This window comes from Palaemon carinicauda, chromosome 1 (assembly GCF_036898095.1).
Source record: "Palaemon carinicauda isolate YSFRI2023 chromosome 1, ASM3689809v2, whole genome shotgun sequence".
Lineage (NCBI taxonomy): Eukaryota > Metazoa > Arthropoda > Malacostraca > Decapoda > Palaemonidae > Palaemon > Palaemon carinicauda.
The window spans coordinates 68,305,060-68,325,558 of record NC_090725.1 but is presented as its reverse complement, the minus strand read 5'-3'; the positions used below and the strand labels follow the sequence as shown (position 1 = coordinate 68,325,558).

At 37.8% G+C, this 20,499-nt stretch overlaps 2 protein-coding genes across 4 annotated transcripts in view; both read left to right on the top strand.

Annotated features, from left to right (window-relative positions):
* LOC137648750 (retinol dehydrogenase 13-like) overlaps positions 1–20,499 on the top strand; it is a 1,058,070-nt gene that overhangs the window by 984,868 nt on the left and 52,703 nt on the right. The window lies entirely within an intron of this gene.
* LOC137648743 (hypoxia up-regulated protein 1-like) overlaps positions 1–20,499 on the top strand; it is a 216,192-nt gene that overhangs the window by 194,508 nt on the left and 1,185 nt on the right. The window contains exons 7-8 of the mRNA XM_068381825.1: positions 1,839–1,976; positions 10,241–10,366. Of these exons, the coding sequence (XP_068237926.1) occupies positions 1,839–1,976; positions 10,241–10,366 (264 nt within the window). The remainder of the gene's footprint in view (positions 1–1,838; positions 1,977–10,240; positions 10,367–20,499) is intronic.

Below are 20,499 nucleotides of genomic sequence, written 5' to 3'. Positions count from 1 at the left end.
CATTGAAAAAAAATATTAAAAAAACTATTTCAAAATAAAAAACGTAAGGTACAGTAATCAGAAAGATAAAGTTTGATCTACAGTATTGAATAAGATTTTATCAGCAATTATTAGATTAAAAAAATTATTTGACATAAAAATAAATGCCCACTGTGTGAGGAGTTACTCTTATACCAATACAACTATCCAATATCAGTAAATACTTCTTGGTTCAGCACATCGATCCATTACTCATGGAACTAATTTAACACTTTCATTAATGTTTCTCTACTATAACGGAAGTGGCGCAGTATTTAGGCATATAACTAATGATGGCAGAACTCTAAACAAATATTTAGAAAGAACAGTTGTTGAGAGAAGCACCTAAACAAATATTCATAAAAAAATCAGCTGCAGAATGCAACATTAAAAAAAGTGTACTGAAAGAATTTGACACAAACCTTTTGAAATTGAGGTCTAACACACAGCTTTCAAATATGAGGAAACACACATTAACATCTTCACAGGAGCAGATGTGCTTAGAAAGGAGAAACATGAAATATGTAGCCTCTTCCAGGCAGGCTTTAGTCACTCATAGTAAAGTAAAATGGGATTACTCCTTTAAATCCTGAGGAAGGTCACTTGAGTCAGATTTAACAAGGCAATTAAGTTTGTGACGCAGAGCCTATTTTCACTGAAAAGGTCCACTTATTGTTTATGAATTATACAGGATCACTATACATTATAGTAATGAATGTCTGCCAATACATTACTTCTTCTGTGTGGTCCCACGTGAGATGTCATGCAAAGAAAAGGTTGTTTCATTGGAAACAGATTTCATTGTGTTTTACTTCAGCCGAGAAAGCAAAGTTCATCAACAGAGCGCACACACAAAGTTATTTTAACTTTAGCAGAGTTCTAGTTAATACTCTCACTATCCTCACAGTTCCTTATGGCGAGTAGGGCACGCTGTTAGTTACCTGTTAAGAAACATGTTAAAACATGTTGCAGATTACTTGGGACATTTTTTAAGAAGGGCTTAAGGCTATTACAGTGTATTTATTCATGACTAAAGATAAAAAATTTAATAAAGTTTTACACAGACCAATATCAAAGTGTGATAATTACTGTATATGGTAACAAAAAAACTAAAATATAGCTTTTACGTATTCAGAACTAAAGGCTAGAATCCCAAAGACTGTTGGTTGGTAGAAGAGAGGAGGAGGGGCTAATATTAGGGAGAAGAGATTTTTTAGTGAAATTTTCAAGTGGGAACTGTGTGTAATATACAACCATGTGCTATACTCTTTCATAGCTAGCTTGTATTAATAACAATAATTTTAATAATGATGATGATGATGTATTCCAACATTGCGGTGTGTATTACTAGGAATGTTTTGACGAATAGCAACGTGATCGTAGTGAAGGGGTTAAGAATCAAAATACAGTGCCTTTTTATGTCATGTATATATGTTGTATATTTGTGAATGGAACATTATATATTTTAAGTTTATCAGTATATCTTGGAGTTTAGTATTATTGCAAGTACTTTTCAAATGTCTTTTTAATTGAATACCATACCCCCTATAACACCCTTTGTGTAAAAAAATTGTCAAAAACCCTCTAATGCAGAATTGCATCAATTCGAATATTACATCAGTAGTTTTTTAATGTAGGACATGTGTGATATTTTTTACCCTTGTGAAAATATACATCCTTGAAAAGATTCCTGCAATGCACAAAAATATAGTATTAGACTTTTAATCATAGCTATCCACAGCAATTAATTAGCCCAATTATTATATTCTGTACAAATTGTTATAGCTGTATGCTTGGTTATTTTTGTATTTTCCTTTTAGCTTGATGACTGGATATATGACGAGGGCTTTGATGAAGAGGCATTGGTGTTTAAGGATAAATTAGCTTCACTGAAGCTATTGTTTGAGCCAATAAAGGAGCGTGTTCAAGAGCATCGTGATCGCCCAGAAGCCATCCAGGTAAATGAAAAAGGTTTTTCTATGTAGCAGTTTGTTTACTGTATGCTTACTGTGCAACTCAACGGTGAATCAAAAGAAAAATCAATCATATTATGTATGACATTACTTACCTGGAAGAGCATAGAATATCTGCTTAAATTAGGCATAAATGATTTGATTTGAATGTAATTTTTCAAGGCGAGAGTATCGAAGGTTTTAAAGCCATTACTAAATGCTTTAGGCCCAGTACTGAGGAATTAGAACTAAAATTCCTTAATTATATAAAGGTAATGAACATATTTTGTTTTTTAATTTAATCAAACTTTAAAAAAAGATTAATTTACATGAGTTTGCTCTTTCAAATCAATATCAACTAGTACAGATGGCATAGTTAATTCTGGTACACTTCACGGGAAGCTAAGAAGACGTCTGACAGCCATACATTGTAGCAGGTAACACTGTATTTTCAAAAGAATAGCTGTTGACAATACTACCTGAAAAACAGTTGCTTAGCTTACAGTAATGTGATAAAAAGCATTTTTTATTAATTTCATATATTGCTGTATAGGAAAATATTTACTTAGGCAGGCAGTCATTGACCAACATTAAGGTTACCCCCCTTGAAAATTAAAACAACCATATTTAGAATATTAATGGAAGATGCAATTTTTAAACAGAACCTTACAAAGAATAATTCAACCTTAGCTTATTAATATTTGTACATGTTGTAATTATTTTATGACTTGTTTCACATTAATTCACTATTAGCTATTTTTAAAATCAGAGGGAAATTGTCTTGACATCTTGTATCGTATGTATTTTAAATTTGATGTACAGTACAAAACTTTCCTGGAAATTTTATTCTTTAGTAGGTCAAACATATACATCTATACTTGGTTTGTTTATGGAAAACCTAGAGTTTTATTTTTGAAGTATGTCTTAATGTTGAGAAGAGATTGGTTAAATATTTAAATGTTCTTTATTCCGATCCGTATACGAACTCTCTTCATATGATAGTTTACAGCATTTGTTGACCGAATGCCCCACTTATAGTATCAAAGAAATAGATATCTGTTATGAGGCCCAAAGTGAGGATGGTAGGTTCATCCTTGCCAAGATTCTTGGACATGATGTGTCCTACCATGCTAGCGGTATTTTAAGCTTTACTCAAGAAGCAGGTCTTCTGAAAGCTATTTAACCTTTTAAGATATTTTTGCTTTATGGTTTTAATTAAATATCCTTTTGTTCTTTATTTATAATAAATGATATCGGCGTCAAAGACCATGGATGTCAGAATGCCAGAAAACGTCAGATTAATCAATCAATCATTCAGTGTTTGGGAATGAAGAGGCAGATTCACTGGCAAAGAATGCTGCAGCCAATTTGCTACCAAGTAGGTATCCAATTCTCTGTAATGATTTTTTTACCAGCAATTAAGAATTATATTTATAATAATTGGCAACAACATTGGGATAGTTTAACTGAAAATAAGATGAGAGAAATTGCGAATGTTATATCCCCTTGGAGGTATAACATGATGCCCCGAAAGTGGGAGGATACTCTTTGTCGTCTCCGCATTGGTCACATCCGGATGACACGAGTTTCTGCTGGCTGGCCAACACCAACCATATTATGACGACTGTTTGATATCCTTGACAGTGAGGCATTTGTTGACTAAATGTCCAACTTATAGCACAGAAGGAGATAGATATCTGTTCGAGGCTCGAGGTGAGGTTAGCAGGTTCATCCTTCCCAAGATCCTTGGATGTGTTGTACAATGCTAGTGGCAATTTTTAAATTTATTTCATGAGTAGGTCTTCTGAATGCTAATTAACTTTTATAACATTTACTTTTCTGGTTTTAATTGAATATTCTTTTAGTCTTTATTTATGATAAATGATATCGGCGCCAATGACCTTCGATGTCAGGATGCCAGAGAACTTCGAATTATTCGTTCATTCATTTAAGGGTGGAGGTTATCTAGCACCTCTTCCGAGAGAGAGGCTTTTTGTGCGAGTCAGCTAAGACGTCCCAATACCTCGGGAAATATTCTAATGTGTACTGTGGAAGAAATACTCCTCACCTTGGAACCTCTATTCCTCTTGTAGCGTATTTTCTGATGAACCTCTGAAAGGTAAAACTCCTCTCAGTCTCAGCAGTAAAAGTGAATCATTTGGCCTTGTCTTGGAGACACAGAGGAGTGGACATTTCTTCTTTGTGGAAATTATTCATGGTTTTTTTAATTATGGAATAAACCTGTCCTCCTCCACGAGATTCAATCTCCAACTGGGGATGCAACCAAGGAATTGAGGTCCTTCCAGAGAGCTCCATATGAACTGTTAAAGCTAGCCTCTGATAGGATGAGAGCAAGTGTGATTGACTTTCCTATTTGGCTAGTGTTAAAATAGAAGTGTTTATTCCACCATCATCCTTACAAGGGGGAGGATGGATATGTACAGACAAACCCATTGATTTGTATATCCTTACTTAAAAGACTGAATAATCTAATAGATTTTCTTGTGCAACAGCCTTGGTTGCCTGGGCTATGAACCTGATGGTACTTTCGACCCTGTTTTGTCAGGTATCTAGGAGGCTACAGCCCGCACTTTATCAGGTCCGAGCATAATTATCCCTTGGATTTTAGTCAGACAGACAGGTAATATGGACGTCCACCCACCTGAGGAGGAGTCTCCTATTAAAGGATTAAAGTATGTATTTGTTTAGGTATGTCACAGATTTTAAAAGTAATATATAATTTTCCTAACTATAGTCAGCCCTCAATTTTCGTGTCATTAGGTAACAGAGACAGGCGTAAAAATTGAGAATCTTCCATTACTTGCGGCCTTAGGGTGGGTCAACTCGTAACCTACCAACTCACTGACCATTTCCTACCTGTGGTTGATGAACACAATATGTAACACGCTGTACTGCACTATATTCTTTTCATGTGCTTTCTATCATGGTATTTTAGTTCTTAATACTTTTCAAAGGTAATTGTACATTATAAACACAACTTCAGTACAAGGTAAGTAACTCATGAACCAAAAATCACCACAACTAATAAAACTCGTCACCACCACACCAAACATTGTACAAGTTTCAACAACACAGCTATTTGTATCCAATAACACTCAATGATACTGTAGAGTAATAAAAGTCACTAATATTTGACGGCTGAAATGCACCAAAAATTGAAAACAAAAGTAAAAAAATATGCTTTAAAAAAGCACAATTGTCTTTTTAAAAGTCAGGTTTTTTAGAATGGATAACATCTGCTTAAATTTATCAGTCTGAGCCAACAAAATTGAAGTCCTGTTTTAAGGTTTTCTTTACTGCAAAATACTGTAAATACATTATTAGTAGTTTTTTTTTTTTAGTGAATGTATAAATATTTATCCTACAATGGGAGAAAGAGAAGATAAAAGATCACTGACACAGTAAATATTTATCAACTTTAATGTAAATAACTCTCTCTCTCTCTCTCTCTCTCTCTCTCTCTCTCTCTCTCTCTCTCTCTCTCTCATATATGTTACATGCTGTATATGTAAATTGACATACATTCTCTTTTCATAAAATTCTTAGAAAAGAATGAGGACCCACAGAATAGATGGACCCCGTGGAAGATTGTCCCACTTCCACAGGATCTATCTCTGTGCCCAGTTAACACTCTGAAAGCCTATTTGAATAGAACTCCTAAAAAGTCTTCAGGCCCTTTGTTTGTTGGAGAGATTGGAGGAACCATTTCCCTGAAAGGAATCAGACAACAGATTCTTTATTTCATTAAACAAGCCAACCTAGAATCAGTCCCACATCCCCATGATATCCGAGCAGTGGCTACATCAGTCAATTATTTTCATCACATGAATATTGAAGAATTAAAAAGATATACAGGCTGAAAATCACCAACAGTATTCAAATGCCACTATTTAAAATCCTTGGAAGCCCTAAAATTTGCAACAGTGGCAGCAGGAAATGTGGTTCCTCCGGATATAACAGAACCATTATAACAGGGTCCTATCTTCATATATATTTTTTCCTTTTAGTGCCCTTTCTCCTACCTGCCTTGCTTATTGTCCCTGCCTTAACCTTGACCTTCATTTGGATTGCACTTAAACCCATGTTTATGATGTTTATATATTACTAATGCTTTTTGTATTATATTTAGACATCTCATGTTCTTTATTTATTGGAAGTATTTTTACCAATAAGTTTTTGGTCTCTGACCTGGTATTGTAATTCAAGAGATTGGTATATTAAGGTTTATTATTAAAACACTCTTAGTTAAATTATTCTATTTTATTTCAGTTCCTTAACTATATGTGTATTTCCAAGCTTATGGGACCAATTTTCTGTTACTATTTCACGGAGCGACGCAGGTTGAGCCCAGAAAAGGGATTTTGACAAAAGAAAAATCTATTTCTGGGCGAGGGACCTGTGTCACCCAGTGAACCCACCCCCTTTTTTCCTCACCCTAGGCTGGCCCAAGCTTGGGGTGCTATTAGGAATGATGGGAGAAGCGTGGGTGGTGGTGGTGTGTGGAGGGGGGGGGGGCAGTGGCGGGCAGTAGTCGGATGTAGAACGGCACCTCGTAGTATGGGGGGATATTGAGGAAGGAGAAGACTAATTGGTAAGGGACCTCTGGTAGTGGTTTTAACACTCCCCAGTTACTATACCGATACCCTATAAGGGTGAGTGAGCTGGGTATATTCCTGGCATTCCATGTAACTTTTTCTCTGGTATATTTAGCAGTATTTATACCTTAGAAATGGTGCTATAAGGAGCATTTCACTGGGCGACACAGGTCCCTCGCCCAGAAATAGATTTTTCCTATGTCAAAATCCCTTTATTATTTCCTTTTGATAATATTTGATTTCTGCTTGCAAAATAAATCAATACAAGCATTTTAGTTTAAATAGTAAACAGAATGAAAAGGACACTACAGCTGAGTTTGTTTGAATTATACTCCGTAAACGTAAACAGTGTGCCATTTTGTTTCATTCATAAAGAAATGTTTCCCTCTATCTCTTATTTCTTAATGGAAAATTTTAATATTTTTATTAAAATAAATCTCTTTAAACATAGCATGAGACATGAACAGAGAGATGTCCCGCCGTAATTTTCAGTCCTCCGACAATATTTTTATTTTTATGATGTCAGAAAGAGGAATAAAGGCTCTCAGCCATTAACAACTGTGAGTGAGCTAAGTTAAAGGAACTAAATATGGTCAGAAAGTTCGCTTTAAGTGCTCAACACTACATTAGAGCTCACGGTATTCATCATCATCTCCTTCTACGCCTATTGACGCAAAGGGCCTTGGTTAGATTTCGCCAGTCGTGTCTGTCTTGAGCTTTTAATTCAATACTTCTCCATTCATCATCTCCTACTTCGCGCTTTATAGTCCTAAGCCATGTAGGCCTGGGTCTTTCAACTGATACGGTATTCAACCTTGAGATAATTATATATGAAAAAATGTCATATGTGATGGTAATTTTAAAAAGATTGAAAAAAAAAAATTTATTTTGTTAATAAAAAACAAATAAGGAAATTGCTGTAATGATAATTCTACATTAGTTCTAATTTCTGTATTTTTCTTATTTCTGTATTTTTCTTCATTGAAGTGAAAAATATTCCAATAGAGAGAGAGAGAGAGAGAGAGAGAGAGAGAGAGAGAGAGAGAGAGAGAGAGAGAGAGAGAGAGAGAGAGAGAGAGATGTGTGTGTGTTCTCTCTTTTAACTGTAATACATATTTGTATTTTTCAACAGCATTATATATTGTATATCTATCAAATATTACTTGAACTTGGTGTATGCATGAATTTCTTTTAATCATTTTCATTATTGTAAAGTACTCCATATTAGAGTTACTATACAAGGGGTTTATCACTGAATCAAATTGCATGTGTTAGCCTCAATGTTGGGCTTTTCTGCTTTGCATGGTTGGTTGAAAACATCGGCCTGCAAGAGTAATTATCACGAAACTGAAAGTGGGTGTTTTTTTCCTTCAATTATGATATACGGTTTTCTGTATCCAAAATAGCTGAATCCGCAAAGAACAAACCTGCGATTAAGGAAGGACAACTGAAAGTTCCAGGTGCAATCAAAGTTACTGTTCAGTGTACTACCATCATTAGAGGTGGGACTGGCAACCGGCCAGCAACTACATGCTACTGCTGACACTACATCCTGTTATAAGTTTTTAACTGCAGAGTTGTAGCTGTGCTTGAGTTAATCTCCTATTTACGGACTCGGGTTTGTTTAGTTAGGAAAAAATACAAATTACTATAAAAATTTGTGATATTTCCAAATTGTTTTATTTCCATATTCTCTAGGTTACATATTAATACAGTGGTACCTCTACATACGAATTTTCCAACATACGAATTTTCCAACATACAAAGTAAAATTCGACCAAATTTCTGCCTCGACATCCGAAGTGTTGCTCCAACATACGAAGTAAACATTACGCCATTGAGTGTCGAGTGCTCAGTTCTCTGTTCTTGTGTGTATCGTGTGGTTGTCCTCTGTTTGGTCTGTTATTAACAGTGCTTATTTTCTTCCTTTTCTCACATTTCCTTTTTGATTTTACCTATAATCATGGTGCCTAAGAAGCTAAGTTTCAGTACAGGAAGAAAGCAATTCTTTCATTAGAATTGAAGCAAGAAATTATAGAAAAACATGAGAGCAGTGTGCATGTGAGTGATACTGTATGGCTAAATAATATGGCCGGAATAGGCCTATGATCTCGAGGATCATCAAGCTGAAGGCAGCCATTAAAGAAAATAACCATCGAAGGGGATCACCATTATTACAAGACATCGTAGCAATACCCTGGAAGAGATAGAACGCCTTTTGTTGATAGGGATAAAGGACAAAGAGATTGTTGGCAACGATCATTTGTGAGAAGGGCCAGCGTGATGAACAGAAAGAAAGAAAAAAGTGAAGCAAAGAAAACCAAGATAGCATCAACAAGCTCTTTTAAATAAGACTTCTCTCTTTTTCTGTCTTTTTCTGTTTCTCTCTAAACATAGCATTAACATGTTCTTTAAATAAAATCTCTCTCTCTCTCTCTCTCTCTCTCTCTCTCTCTCTCTCGTTCTTCTTCGCTGTTATAGTGTTAGATACGTCTATTATTTTTTTTCCAAGAGAGAGAGAGAGAGAGAGATTAAACAAAAATGTGTTTAGAGTACATATGATTTTTAACAGCGTCAATGAGTTGAAAAACAATTAAATGTAACTAAGAAAGTAATAACAGCTAATCTGAATTCCTTTATTAACTAAAACAAATATTGATACAAACACACTCGTGTGCGTATGCACAAACACACACACACAGGTGCAAGAATTGCTACGCAGTAAGAGAGACGGTCGGGGAGGAGGTAGAGATGGTGACTGCGATAACATACTGTAACTCGTCACTGAAAGTGATGAAAATGAAAAATCAAAAGAAAAAAAATGTAAAAAATATGAAATATAAAAATAAAAAAATAAATAAATAAGCTAAGTTAGATTAAAATTTCCGTAGTGTAAGTTACGGTATGTTATCGCAGTCACCCTCTCAACCTCCTCGCCGATCGTGTCTCCTCGTGCGTGTGTTTACGCATACGCACACGAGTGTGTTTGTATCAATATTTGTTTTAGTTAATAAAGGAATTCAGATTCGCTGATATTTTTTTTTAGTTACATTTAACTGTCTTTCAACTCGTTAACGCTGTTAAAAATCATATGTACACAACACATTTTTGTTTAATCTCTCTCTCTCTCTCTCTCTCTCTCTCTCTCTCTCTCTCTCTCTCTCTCTCAGAAAAAATTAAGACGTCTCTAACACTAACAGTGAAGAAGAACAAGAGAGAGAGTATTTATTTAAAGAACATGTTAACACCATGTCTACCTTCTCGCCGATCGTCCGTCTCCTCCTGGCGTAGCAAATCCTACACCTGCGTTGGCCTGTCTCTAAGGTAAAGTGGCAATAAAACACATTTTTTATTCATTATTACTTTATAATTATCTTTTTTACATGCTTCTTTCATATTATGCAGTTATGTTATTGTTATGTGTAATTATGTGTAGCCTTTTATTAAGGATTTATTATGGGTTTTTAGGCCGAGGAACGAATTGAATGAATTACCATGTATTCTTATGGGAAAATTCGTTTCTACATCCGAACATTTTCTACATCTGAAGTCGGTTGTGGAACGAATTAAATTCGTATGTAGAGGTACCACTGTACTGCAGTTTATTAACCTTATTTTACATATTGTAATAATGTTACGCATCTTTTATTGCAGGCATTATTAGACCAGATTAATGGATCATCTATGTTTTTACAAAGGGCTCGAGAGGCACCACAGGATCTACAGCTGTTTACAGATGTTGAATTAACTACTGTAGACAATCTGATTATTGATACACAGGTATGGTTTTGTTTTTGAATTAAGTTTTAGGTTTTAAACATTTAAACTTACCCGCTGGTTATATAACAATAGCTTTATTCCTCTGTCCAGCAGAAATTTAAAAACTCGCAGCAATCGCATAGATATGCCAGGTGTACACTAGCGCCACCACGGTAGCTAAGCCGAGCTATTCCTCCCAGCACCAGATTTTCTTCTGCCACCATACTGGCAACATAAAGGAATTCACTCGTGATTAACCTGGATTTTAGCAGTATATTGGTGATATACGGGTTTTAGCATTCGCCTATTTGGTTTTGTTTGATATTTTATCGTTATGGTATAGCTTAAAAGGTAGGATTAGAAATTTTTCAACCTATTTTAAACTAACGAAAGCATTATGGCGATAGGTAAACACCTCGCCTCATCGATGACGTCACAGTCATATGACGTAAGCTTGAGTATGACTTGCATTTTCTTTCTTTTTCTACAAAGAATGATAAGTTAATACTATCTTACAAAGTATTTAGTTATATAAAATAAAAGGATTATGTTATTTTAAGAAAATTTTGTCCTTTTGGTATGCTTTCTTTGGATAATCTTCGATCTGTTTTAAAGATTATCTAGCGTTCAGTTTATTTATGCTACGCAGTCCTCAGTCTTATCGTTTCAGTATTACTCTTTGTATCGATATTTATGAAAAGTAAATTTTTCTTTAAAATCTAAAGTTTTTAAGTTGTATTAGATAAAAGGAATATGTTATTTTCCAATTATATTGGTCGTTTTAGTATTTTTTCTTTAGCAAATCTGTTTACAATGATTAAACAAAATTAGCGTTCAGTTAATTTTTATACGATGTAGTATTCACGACAATCGATATGGTCTTACGATTCTTTGTATCGTTGTTTACTTTTTCGTTTTTGGAATAGTAAATTCTTTTGTATAATATTTATAAATGTTCCAATTGTTAAATGTGACTATTCGTCTTTTATTGGAACCCCTTAAGTAATAAGGGTTGGTTTAAATATATACATATATTCTTTATTCCTATATCTATTCATTTAATATTTTTTATAAAATATTTTTTTACATTTTATATAGGATTCAGTGACTATTGCATTTTCATTCAAGCCCTTGACAGAGTAGTAAGATCTCCCTCTACTGGCGTGTCTACTTTTGGTTTTATGCCAAAGAGTTAAAAAAATGCAAATTTTTAGTGCTAAATTAGTGCAGTGAATTTTATTCAAAACAGTGGAGGGTGCTTCTGTTCGGACCTGTCGTTTTCCTTGTCTTAGACCTATTTCAAGCTCCCGGACCCATGGGAGAAGTAAAGAAGATCGGCGAAAAGGAAGCGAGAGGCATTAGCCTGGCGCCGAACGTCTTGTAAGACCTGAACAGAAGTTCCGTCGAGCGTTCCTGTTGACGATTCACAGAACGATTGCCCTCGCTGTAGGTGAGGCAAGGTAAAAGTGTTTTCTAACATTAAGCGGCCAAGCGCGAGCGTCTTTCTTTCAGGCGCACTACAAGCGCCATGCAACTAAACGTGATGGCGTGTGCCAGGCGGCTGAGCTTGATGGCCCGCGCCAAGCAGCTGAGCATGATGGCGCTCGCCAGGTGGCTGAGCGTGACACCTCGCACCAAGCTAAGCAGGACAACAACAGAGCGTTGGTCATCGAGCGTTCAGCAAGGCTAGCTACTAACGGTGCTGTAAGAGTTTGACTCGATGTTTGTAACTTAGTGCAACTTCTTGGTTTCTCTTGTTCGATGATCGACTGTTCTAGACGCGATCGGCATAGTTCTGAGCGTCTGAATCACAACTGTTATTGTTTTAAAGAGTCACGTGGCGCCGAGCGTAAAGAGCTTGCATGGCATCAAGCTTCACGCAGTTGAACTTGACGTCGAGTGTCAAGTAGTTAATCATGCCTCCGAACGCCAAGCAGTTGCGTGTCGTCGAGCATCAAGTACTGAAATTGAATATGACGTCGCGTGTCAAGCATAGCTCCAAGCGTCTAGATCGCGAGCATCTGAATCGTGAATAGTATTGTTCAGAGAGTCACGTGACGCTAAACGGCGTCTGGCTTCCAACAGTAGGACTTGATGTCTACATGACCATGAGCGTTTAGCATAGGAGCATTGTTACGCCAGGCGCTATATTAAGAAATAAATACAGTGATACCTCGGTAGTCGAACGACTCTATACTCGAACAATTCGGAGTTCGACCAAAATTTTCGAGAAATTTTTGCTGCGGTGCTCGACCAAAAATTCGGTACTCGACCAGCCGAACACGTGACGACCGCATGGGCTTTGTGATGATCGCGCCATCTCGGCCACTCTCGCTTGTTCGGGAAGCATCAGTTCTCTCGAGAGCGTCACTCAGACAACGCGCGATCAGCATTCGTTGTGATTTAGTGATTTTCAGTGCTTTTAATTGCTTTTTTAGCTTTCATAATGAGTCCCAAGAAAGTAATGAGTGTTAAGGGGAAGGAGAAGAGGAAAACAGTGCGAACAACGATCGAGTTGAAGAAGGAAATTATAGCGAAATATGAGAATGGTGTACGAGTGTCCGATTTAGCGGTAGAATACGGAATGGCGAAGTCGACCATTTCTACGTTTTTAAAGCATAAAGAAATGATTAAGAAGGCGAATGTTGCAACGGGAGTTACGGCGGTAACTAAGCAAAGGCCACAAGTGATTGAGGAGATGGAAAAGTTGCTTTTAATATTTATTAAAGAAAAACAGTTGGCCGGGGAAAGTGTTAGTGAAGCGTTCATTTGTGAAAAAGCGTTGCATATCTATGAAGAATTAGTGAAGAAAAGTCCGAGTACCAGTGAAAGTGATTCATTTACATTTAAAGCGAGCAGGGGTTGGTTTGAAAAGTTTCGTAATAGAACAGGTATTCATCGTGTTACTAGGCATGGGGAGGCAGCTAGTTCGGATCAAATTGCAGCCGATAAATACGTGGGGGAATTCGATCGGTACATAAATGAACAAAATTTGATCGCACAACAAGTCTTTAATTGTGATGAGACTGGGTTATTTTGGAAGAAAATGCCAGCCAATACGTACATTACCAAGGACGAGACGAAGATGCCAGGTCACAAGCCAATGAAAGATAGGCTAACATTGTTGCTGTGTGCAAATGCAAGTGGCGATTGCAAGATCAAACCCTTGTTAGTGTACCACTCGGACAACCCCCGGGTGTTCAAACGAAATAATATTTGTAAAAGTGCACTACCAGTTATGTGGCGCTCGAACACTAAATCTTGGGTCACAAGACAATTCTTTACTGAGTGGATAAACGAAGTGTTTGCCCCCCAGGTTAAGGCTTACCTCATTGAAAAGAGCTTGCCAATGAAATGTCTTCTGGTTATGGACAATGCTCCTGCACATCCTCCAGGTCTCGAGGATGACTTGAAAGAAGAATACAGCTTTATCAAAATCAAATTCTTGCCCCCCAATACTACTCCCATACTCCAGCCCATGGACCAACAGGTCATTTCAAACTTCAAAAAACTCTATACCAAGGCCCTTTTCAGAAAGTGTTTTGAAGTGACCAGTGACACGAAGTTGACCCTAAAGGAATTCTGGAAGGAACACTTCAGCATCCTCAACTCTGTTAACATGATTGACCAAGCTTGGCGAGGTGTGACCTATAGGACATTGAACTCTGCCTGGCGTAAGCTGTGGCCATCATGTGTCACAGAGAGGGAGTTTGAAGGTTTCCAACCAGAGGCGGGTCCAAGCACTGCTACCCCTGTAATTTCTGATGACACTGATGTCGTTGAGGAAATTGTTGTCATGGGCAGGAGTTTGGGGCTTGAGGTCGACAAGGATGATATTGATGAGCTTGTAGAAAGCCATTCTACCGAGTTGACTGTGGAGGAATTGTTGCACCTGCAACAACAACAGCAGCAGGATCTGATTGTGGAGCAGGAATCTTCAGAAGAGGATGAGGTAAGGGAGGATGTTCCAAGTTCTCTCATCAATGAAATTTGTTCCAAGTGGGCAGATGTGCAGGCTTTTGCTGAAAAATACCACCCAGAAATTGCAGTAGCAAACCGGGCAGTGCATATGTTTAATGATAGTGTCATGTATCATTTTCGAAGAATACTGCAGAGGAGGAAGAAACAATTAACAATAGACCAGTTTTTCACAAAAGAAAAGAAAGCTGCTACATCAAAGCCTGTTTCTCCTCCAAAGAAGAGACAAAGAAGAGAAGAAACCCCTGAAATAGATCTGCCCACCCTTTCATTGGAGAGAGAAACAACTCCTGAAGGAGAACTACCCCGCCACATCATGGAAGGGGACTCTCCTTCCAAGCAGTAACCTCCCCCTTCCATCCTCTCCACATCTATCCCTGTATGCCATCGAACCGCTGCTCAAAGGTATGTTCACTACAGTACAGAAAATGGTTTAAAATTGTTTTATTTTAGTACAGTAAATGGTTTAAAATTGTTTTATAGGATTTTCTGACCAATTTCATACACATTTAGATAATTATTGTTGTTTAGGTACACGTTTTATTAATATTTTGGGCCTGTTCGAGTGCTTGGGAACGGAATAGAATATATACCATTATTTCTTATGGGGAAAAAAAATTCGGTACTCGAACAAATCGGAGGTCGAACACGGATCTCGAACGGATTATGGTCGAGTACCGAGGTATCACTGTATTAACTAGAAAGATATTATGTTCTCAGACCAAGGCCTGCTTGAACTAATTCTTGGTGTCTGGGGAGAGCGAGAATTAAACCTCTAAAGTATTGAGGTCAGAATTCAGGACCTTAAGGAGTTGACTCCTAGGAAACAAGACATCTCTACCTAGGTTAGAGACTTGTAGGGGGAAGGGAGTGACTTTCAGAAACTCAGAGATTTTTCTGAAGAGTTTCCATTTATTTTGCACCTGCTGCTCCTCGTCCCGCCTTCAGAGTTTTTCGTTAAGGAAGACGTCGAAGGAGTCTCTTATTTATTATTTTTTATTATTATTACTAGCCAAGCTACAACCCTAGTTGGAAAAGCAAGATGCTATAAGCCCAAGGGCTCCAATAGGGAAAGATAGCTCAGTGAGGAAAGGAAATAAGGAAATAAATAAATGATGAGAATAAATTAACAATAAATCATTCTGAGAAAAGTAACAACGTCAAAAAGACAGTGCTGATAGGGCAGTGCAATAGTGCGTCCTCAATGCAGCATAAAGAACCTAACTGCAGATGTTGGTGCAGTAGTACATTCAGCTGCAACAGCAGGAAGTGCATTAGGGCTTTTGTGAGAGAAGGCAGTGTCCCTTTTTTGCTGTGTACATCCTGTCAGGATGTCAGAAGTTGGCAAAGCTTTAGTTCAGGCTGATACGGATCTTGTTCCTGAGTCTGGTGTTACGGTACAGGCACCACCGCTTCCGCCAGACTGTTTTCCGTCTGCTGAAATGCGGAGCGTTATGTAACCGATGAGGAAGGCGTGTTTGCGATTAAAGTTTTCTACACCGGTGTTACCTAATGTTGATCCTAATTGGACTATGCTGCTAGCATGAAGCAGTGGCTCTCATCTTTTATGCAGTCTTATCAGCCTGCTGTTAGCAAAGCGATGGTTCGTCATGATTCTTATCAGGACGCGTTGTCGTACTGGCAGCCTACCAGCAAGCTAAATGTTGAACAGCTTGATAAGGCTTCTATATCCCATTGAGTGTGCTTCTCTTGATACCAGACATCAAACGGCCAAGCGTGTCATCGAGCGTTTACCTTCCAAGCGCGGCGACGATCGCCAGGCAGCTAAGCGTGACATTGGGTGTCAAGCTGAACGTGACGTTGGGCGTCAAGCTGAACGTGACATCGAGCAACAAGCTCGTGACGTCGAACGTCAAACAAACCGTGACGTCCAACGTCAGTCACATACTGTTCAAGCTACGTCCAGAGGACAAAAGTTTTCTATGGAGACTCCGAAGACTATGCTTGCCGCAGTAAAGAAGGTCCACTGGATGATCTCTTTAGATATCCAGGATGCTTACTTCTACTTCCCCATCCATCCGAACTTCAAGCTACCGGAAGGTTCGTGTATAGGAGGAAGTTGTCCAGTTTTGAGTTCTTTGTTTCGGACTAAGCACCACCCCTCAAATAGAGGGTGCGTCTGTGAGGACATATCGTTATTTCTTATCCTTAGACCTCTTTCAAGGAATGTCGATTTGAAACTTCTTCCAGCTCCCTTTTCCCGGAGAGAATAATATCGAACGATAAAGGAAACGAGATGCTTCAGCTCCTGAGGAGTTGCCTACTCGAGCATACCTTTTAATGCCTCACAGGTCTCTCACCTTCATCATAGGAAAGGTGAGGTGAAAGTTTTTTCGTCGTCTTCAGATGACTCAGCACCCAGACGAGGCTGGCATCAACTTCCAGACTTATAAAGAGGAAGATGCACACGGTCAATCACCGTCTTTTCTTGACACCGCAAGCTTCTGGTTGTAGTCTTTCGAACAGTTCTGAGCGTTTTTTCTTTCTACCGAAGAAAAAACTCCTACCACCCCTGTCAGCAACTGTCAAATAACGTCCAACTCTCTCAGTTGCAGGACAGTTGTCTGAGCCTAGCATGGCATCAGTTCATGCTCCTTCTCCACCATCAAACTGGTTATCGTCTTCTGGACGCTCTTCGTGTTTTTTAAACGGTGTAGAAAGACAGCTTGTGGTAGACATGACGTCTCCTGTAGCACAACAGTTTGACCCTATTTTTATTACACTACTAGATTTGCAACAGAAGCTCTCTTCGCTCATGCTAGTTTGTCGGCCTGCATACAACGAGAGTAGCAGTCCTGGATCTTGAGTGTCAGGTAACTTCACGCCTGGACACTAAGCGTAGTGAGCCTACTAGTTGAGATGTTCTTGATGACGAACGTCTTTACAACTCCCTAGCAAGGAGTCAATCAAATAGACGTGACGTTGTACGCCCACCTAACAGGATGTCGAGCTTCCAGCGGAACAAGACGTCCTGTAAGACTTGACGTCGAGCGTCTATCGAGACGCTACATGAATCATCAAGCACAATGCGACCCCGAGCGTCAAGCAGCTTGTGACATGGTCTTGTACACGTTCCCACCATTCAAAGTGCTTTACAAGATGTTACAAAAGTTCGTGTCTCACGAGAGAACCAAGTTGACTTTAGTAGCTCTCTTCTGGCCATTAAGAGGTTGGTTCACAGAGGTTCTGGAATGGATGGTGGACATTCCAAGAAGCTTGCCATTGAGAATAGATTTTCTCAAACAACCCCACTTGGCAAGAAACCATCTAAACCTCCAAGCTCTACGTCTGACTACCTTCAATCTATCGAAGAACTCTCTAGATCTGGAGGGTTTTCGAAGGAGGCAGCTAAGGCTATCGTTAGTACAAGAAGGACTTTTACCATCAAGGTTTTACAGTCTAAGTGGGAGGTTTTAGAGAGTGGTGTAGAGCTAAATCAGTTTCTTCATTCAGTACCTCTGTAACACAAATTGTCGATTTCTTCTTAAACCTTAGAAGAAAGCACATTTTTTCCTCCTCGACCATCAAGGGGTACAGGAGTATGCTGGCAGCTGTCTTCGGACACAGGAATTTAGATCTCTCAAATAATAAAGACCTTCAAGATCTTCTCAGATCTTTTGAGACTTCTAAGAAGCGTCGATAAGATTCACCAGCCTGGAATTTAGATATTGTTTTTAAAATTCCTCACGAGTGACAGATTCGAGCCTTTACACTCTGCTTCTTTTAAAGGTCTGACCTTGAAGACACTTTTCTTAGTAGGTCTGGCAACAGCTAAGAGTCGGTGCAGTTCACGCTTTTAGCATATTGGCTTTAGAAACAGAAAAGCCATTTGCTCCTTGCAACTTGGATTCCTGGCCAAAAACGAACGTCCTTCTCATCCATGGCCTAAATCTTTCGAGATTACTATTCTCTCTGATATGGTGAGAGAAGAGTGGAAGAAAGTTATTTGTCATGTTAGAGCACTGAAGTTTTATCTGAACAGGATTAAAGATTTTAAGAGGTAATTCAGCAGCTCTTTGGTGCACAGTCAATAAGCCTGCGTTACCTATGTCTAAAAACACCCTATCATTTTTTATAAGACTTTTAATTAGAGGGGCTCACTCACACTGTGGTGAGGCAGACCTTAAACAGCCTATAGTAAAGACTCATGAAGTTAGAGCTGGGGCAACTTCTGTAGCTTTTAAACAAAACCGTTCTCTGCAAAGCATCATGGATACAACCTTTTGGAGGAGTAAGCCTGTATTCGCCTCGCATTACTTATAACGTATCCAGACTCTTTATGAGGACTGCTACACTTTGGGAACATTCGTAGCAATGAGTGCAGTAGTAGGTGAAGCATCTACCACTATGTTTCCCCTAATCCCTAGTACCCTTGTTCTTCTCTTGGAACTTTTATATATTTTTGTGATTGTTCGTAAAGATTGGTCGACAATCCTCCGCAATCTTTGATTTAGTCAGGTGGTCATTTTGTTCCTTGAGAGCGCCCAGAACAAGATTATTAGTTGAGGTCCTGTCAACATAGAGGTTATTACCCATTTGACAGCTCCTAAAGATCTTCAGCCCCCTGAGTGGACTGCTGGATCTTATAAGGATAGCAGAGATAATGAGGCAGAGAATCATTGAAGTCAGCTTCCTTAACAGGTACGAACCCTTAAGCTTGTTTTTATTTAACACTTAAGTGAAATTCCAGCAATGTTGCTGTCTCTGACCCTCCACCAAGGGTGTCAATCAGCTATTGTTATATAACCAGCGGGTAAGTTTAAATGTTAAAAAATGATATTTTTATAACAAAATAAATTTTTGAACATATTTACCCACTGGTTATATAACTTAAAATCCCACCCTCCTCCCCTCTAGAGACCTATGGCCATGGAAAATCTAGTGCTGGGAGGAATAGTTCGGCCTAGCTACCGTGGTGGCGCTAGTTTACACCTGGCATATCTATGCGATTGCTGCGAGTTTTTGAATTTCTGCCGGACAGAAGAATAAAGCTTTTGTTATATAACCAGCGGGTAAGTATGTTCAAAAATTTATTTTATGAAAATATTTCTTTATAGTTAAGGTGTTGGTAAAACTCTTGTTAAAGTATTGATAGATAATATTGTTAATTGATGAAATCCTGTTGTAAAATAGTATTTTTGTTCTGAGATATACGGATTCCAGTTTAAGGATTGCTGTACTTCCCGTATAGCTATCTTCAAGTGTTCTAACATAAGATTCATCTATTCCTTTTCCTTAAAGGGCTTTCATTACTGGTGAAGATTTGACAGAATCAAAAATTTTCTCATTGTCCATAAATATCAAGCATAGTGGTTTGTCATACTCCATTGATTTTTCCATTAGTGGGTTAATTACATGTATATAGTCACTTGGATACCCTTTTCTAAAGCCTGCCTGCTCTCTTTGTTTATTAAAGTTTACATGTCTTTCTATGCGGCCTAATATGGTCTTTGTAAATATTTTATACATTACTGAGAGTAGACGTATTGGATGGCAATTTTTTTCAGATCTTTTGTTTCCCTTTTTGTGAATTAGTATTATGATAAAGTTTTTCCAAGCCTTAGGTGTAAAGCATTCTTGAAGCCTTTTATTTTGTAAAGTTCAGCAAGTTTTATCACTGAAATCTCTCCATCTATTATCAAATCAACTGTTAGGCTATCTTCTGCTGTTTTGGCTCTTTTCATGCCATTTATTGCTTTCTTTGCTTCTATTTTCATGTTTGATACTGGCTGGGGTGTTTCATTCTTTCTATTTACAAAGTTATTTCTTAAATCCCTATTATATAGCATTGTAAAGAAATCCTCTGCAATTTTTATTGCTCCATTTCTTTTGTTCATATTTCAATTTTCATCCTTTAAAGCCAATATACGTTAGCACCTTGTTCCAAGTCGTCTTTTCATCAATTTGATGCTTCTGTTCATTAGTGTTATCTCAATATTGGTATGATTTTGTTTATGAATTTCTTTTGTTTTTAGTTTGTTGATTGTTTTGGATAATTCTGCTGATTCTATTTAATCTCTCGGATTTTATCATAATTTCTAATTTTTTTTATTCGATTTTTTGTGTTTTTTATGTTTTCCTTGATCTTTAGAAATGTTTCCACCTATAGATAGATATTTATTTATATAATACATTTTTTCTCTTTCTCACTTTAC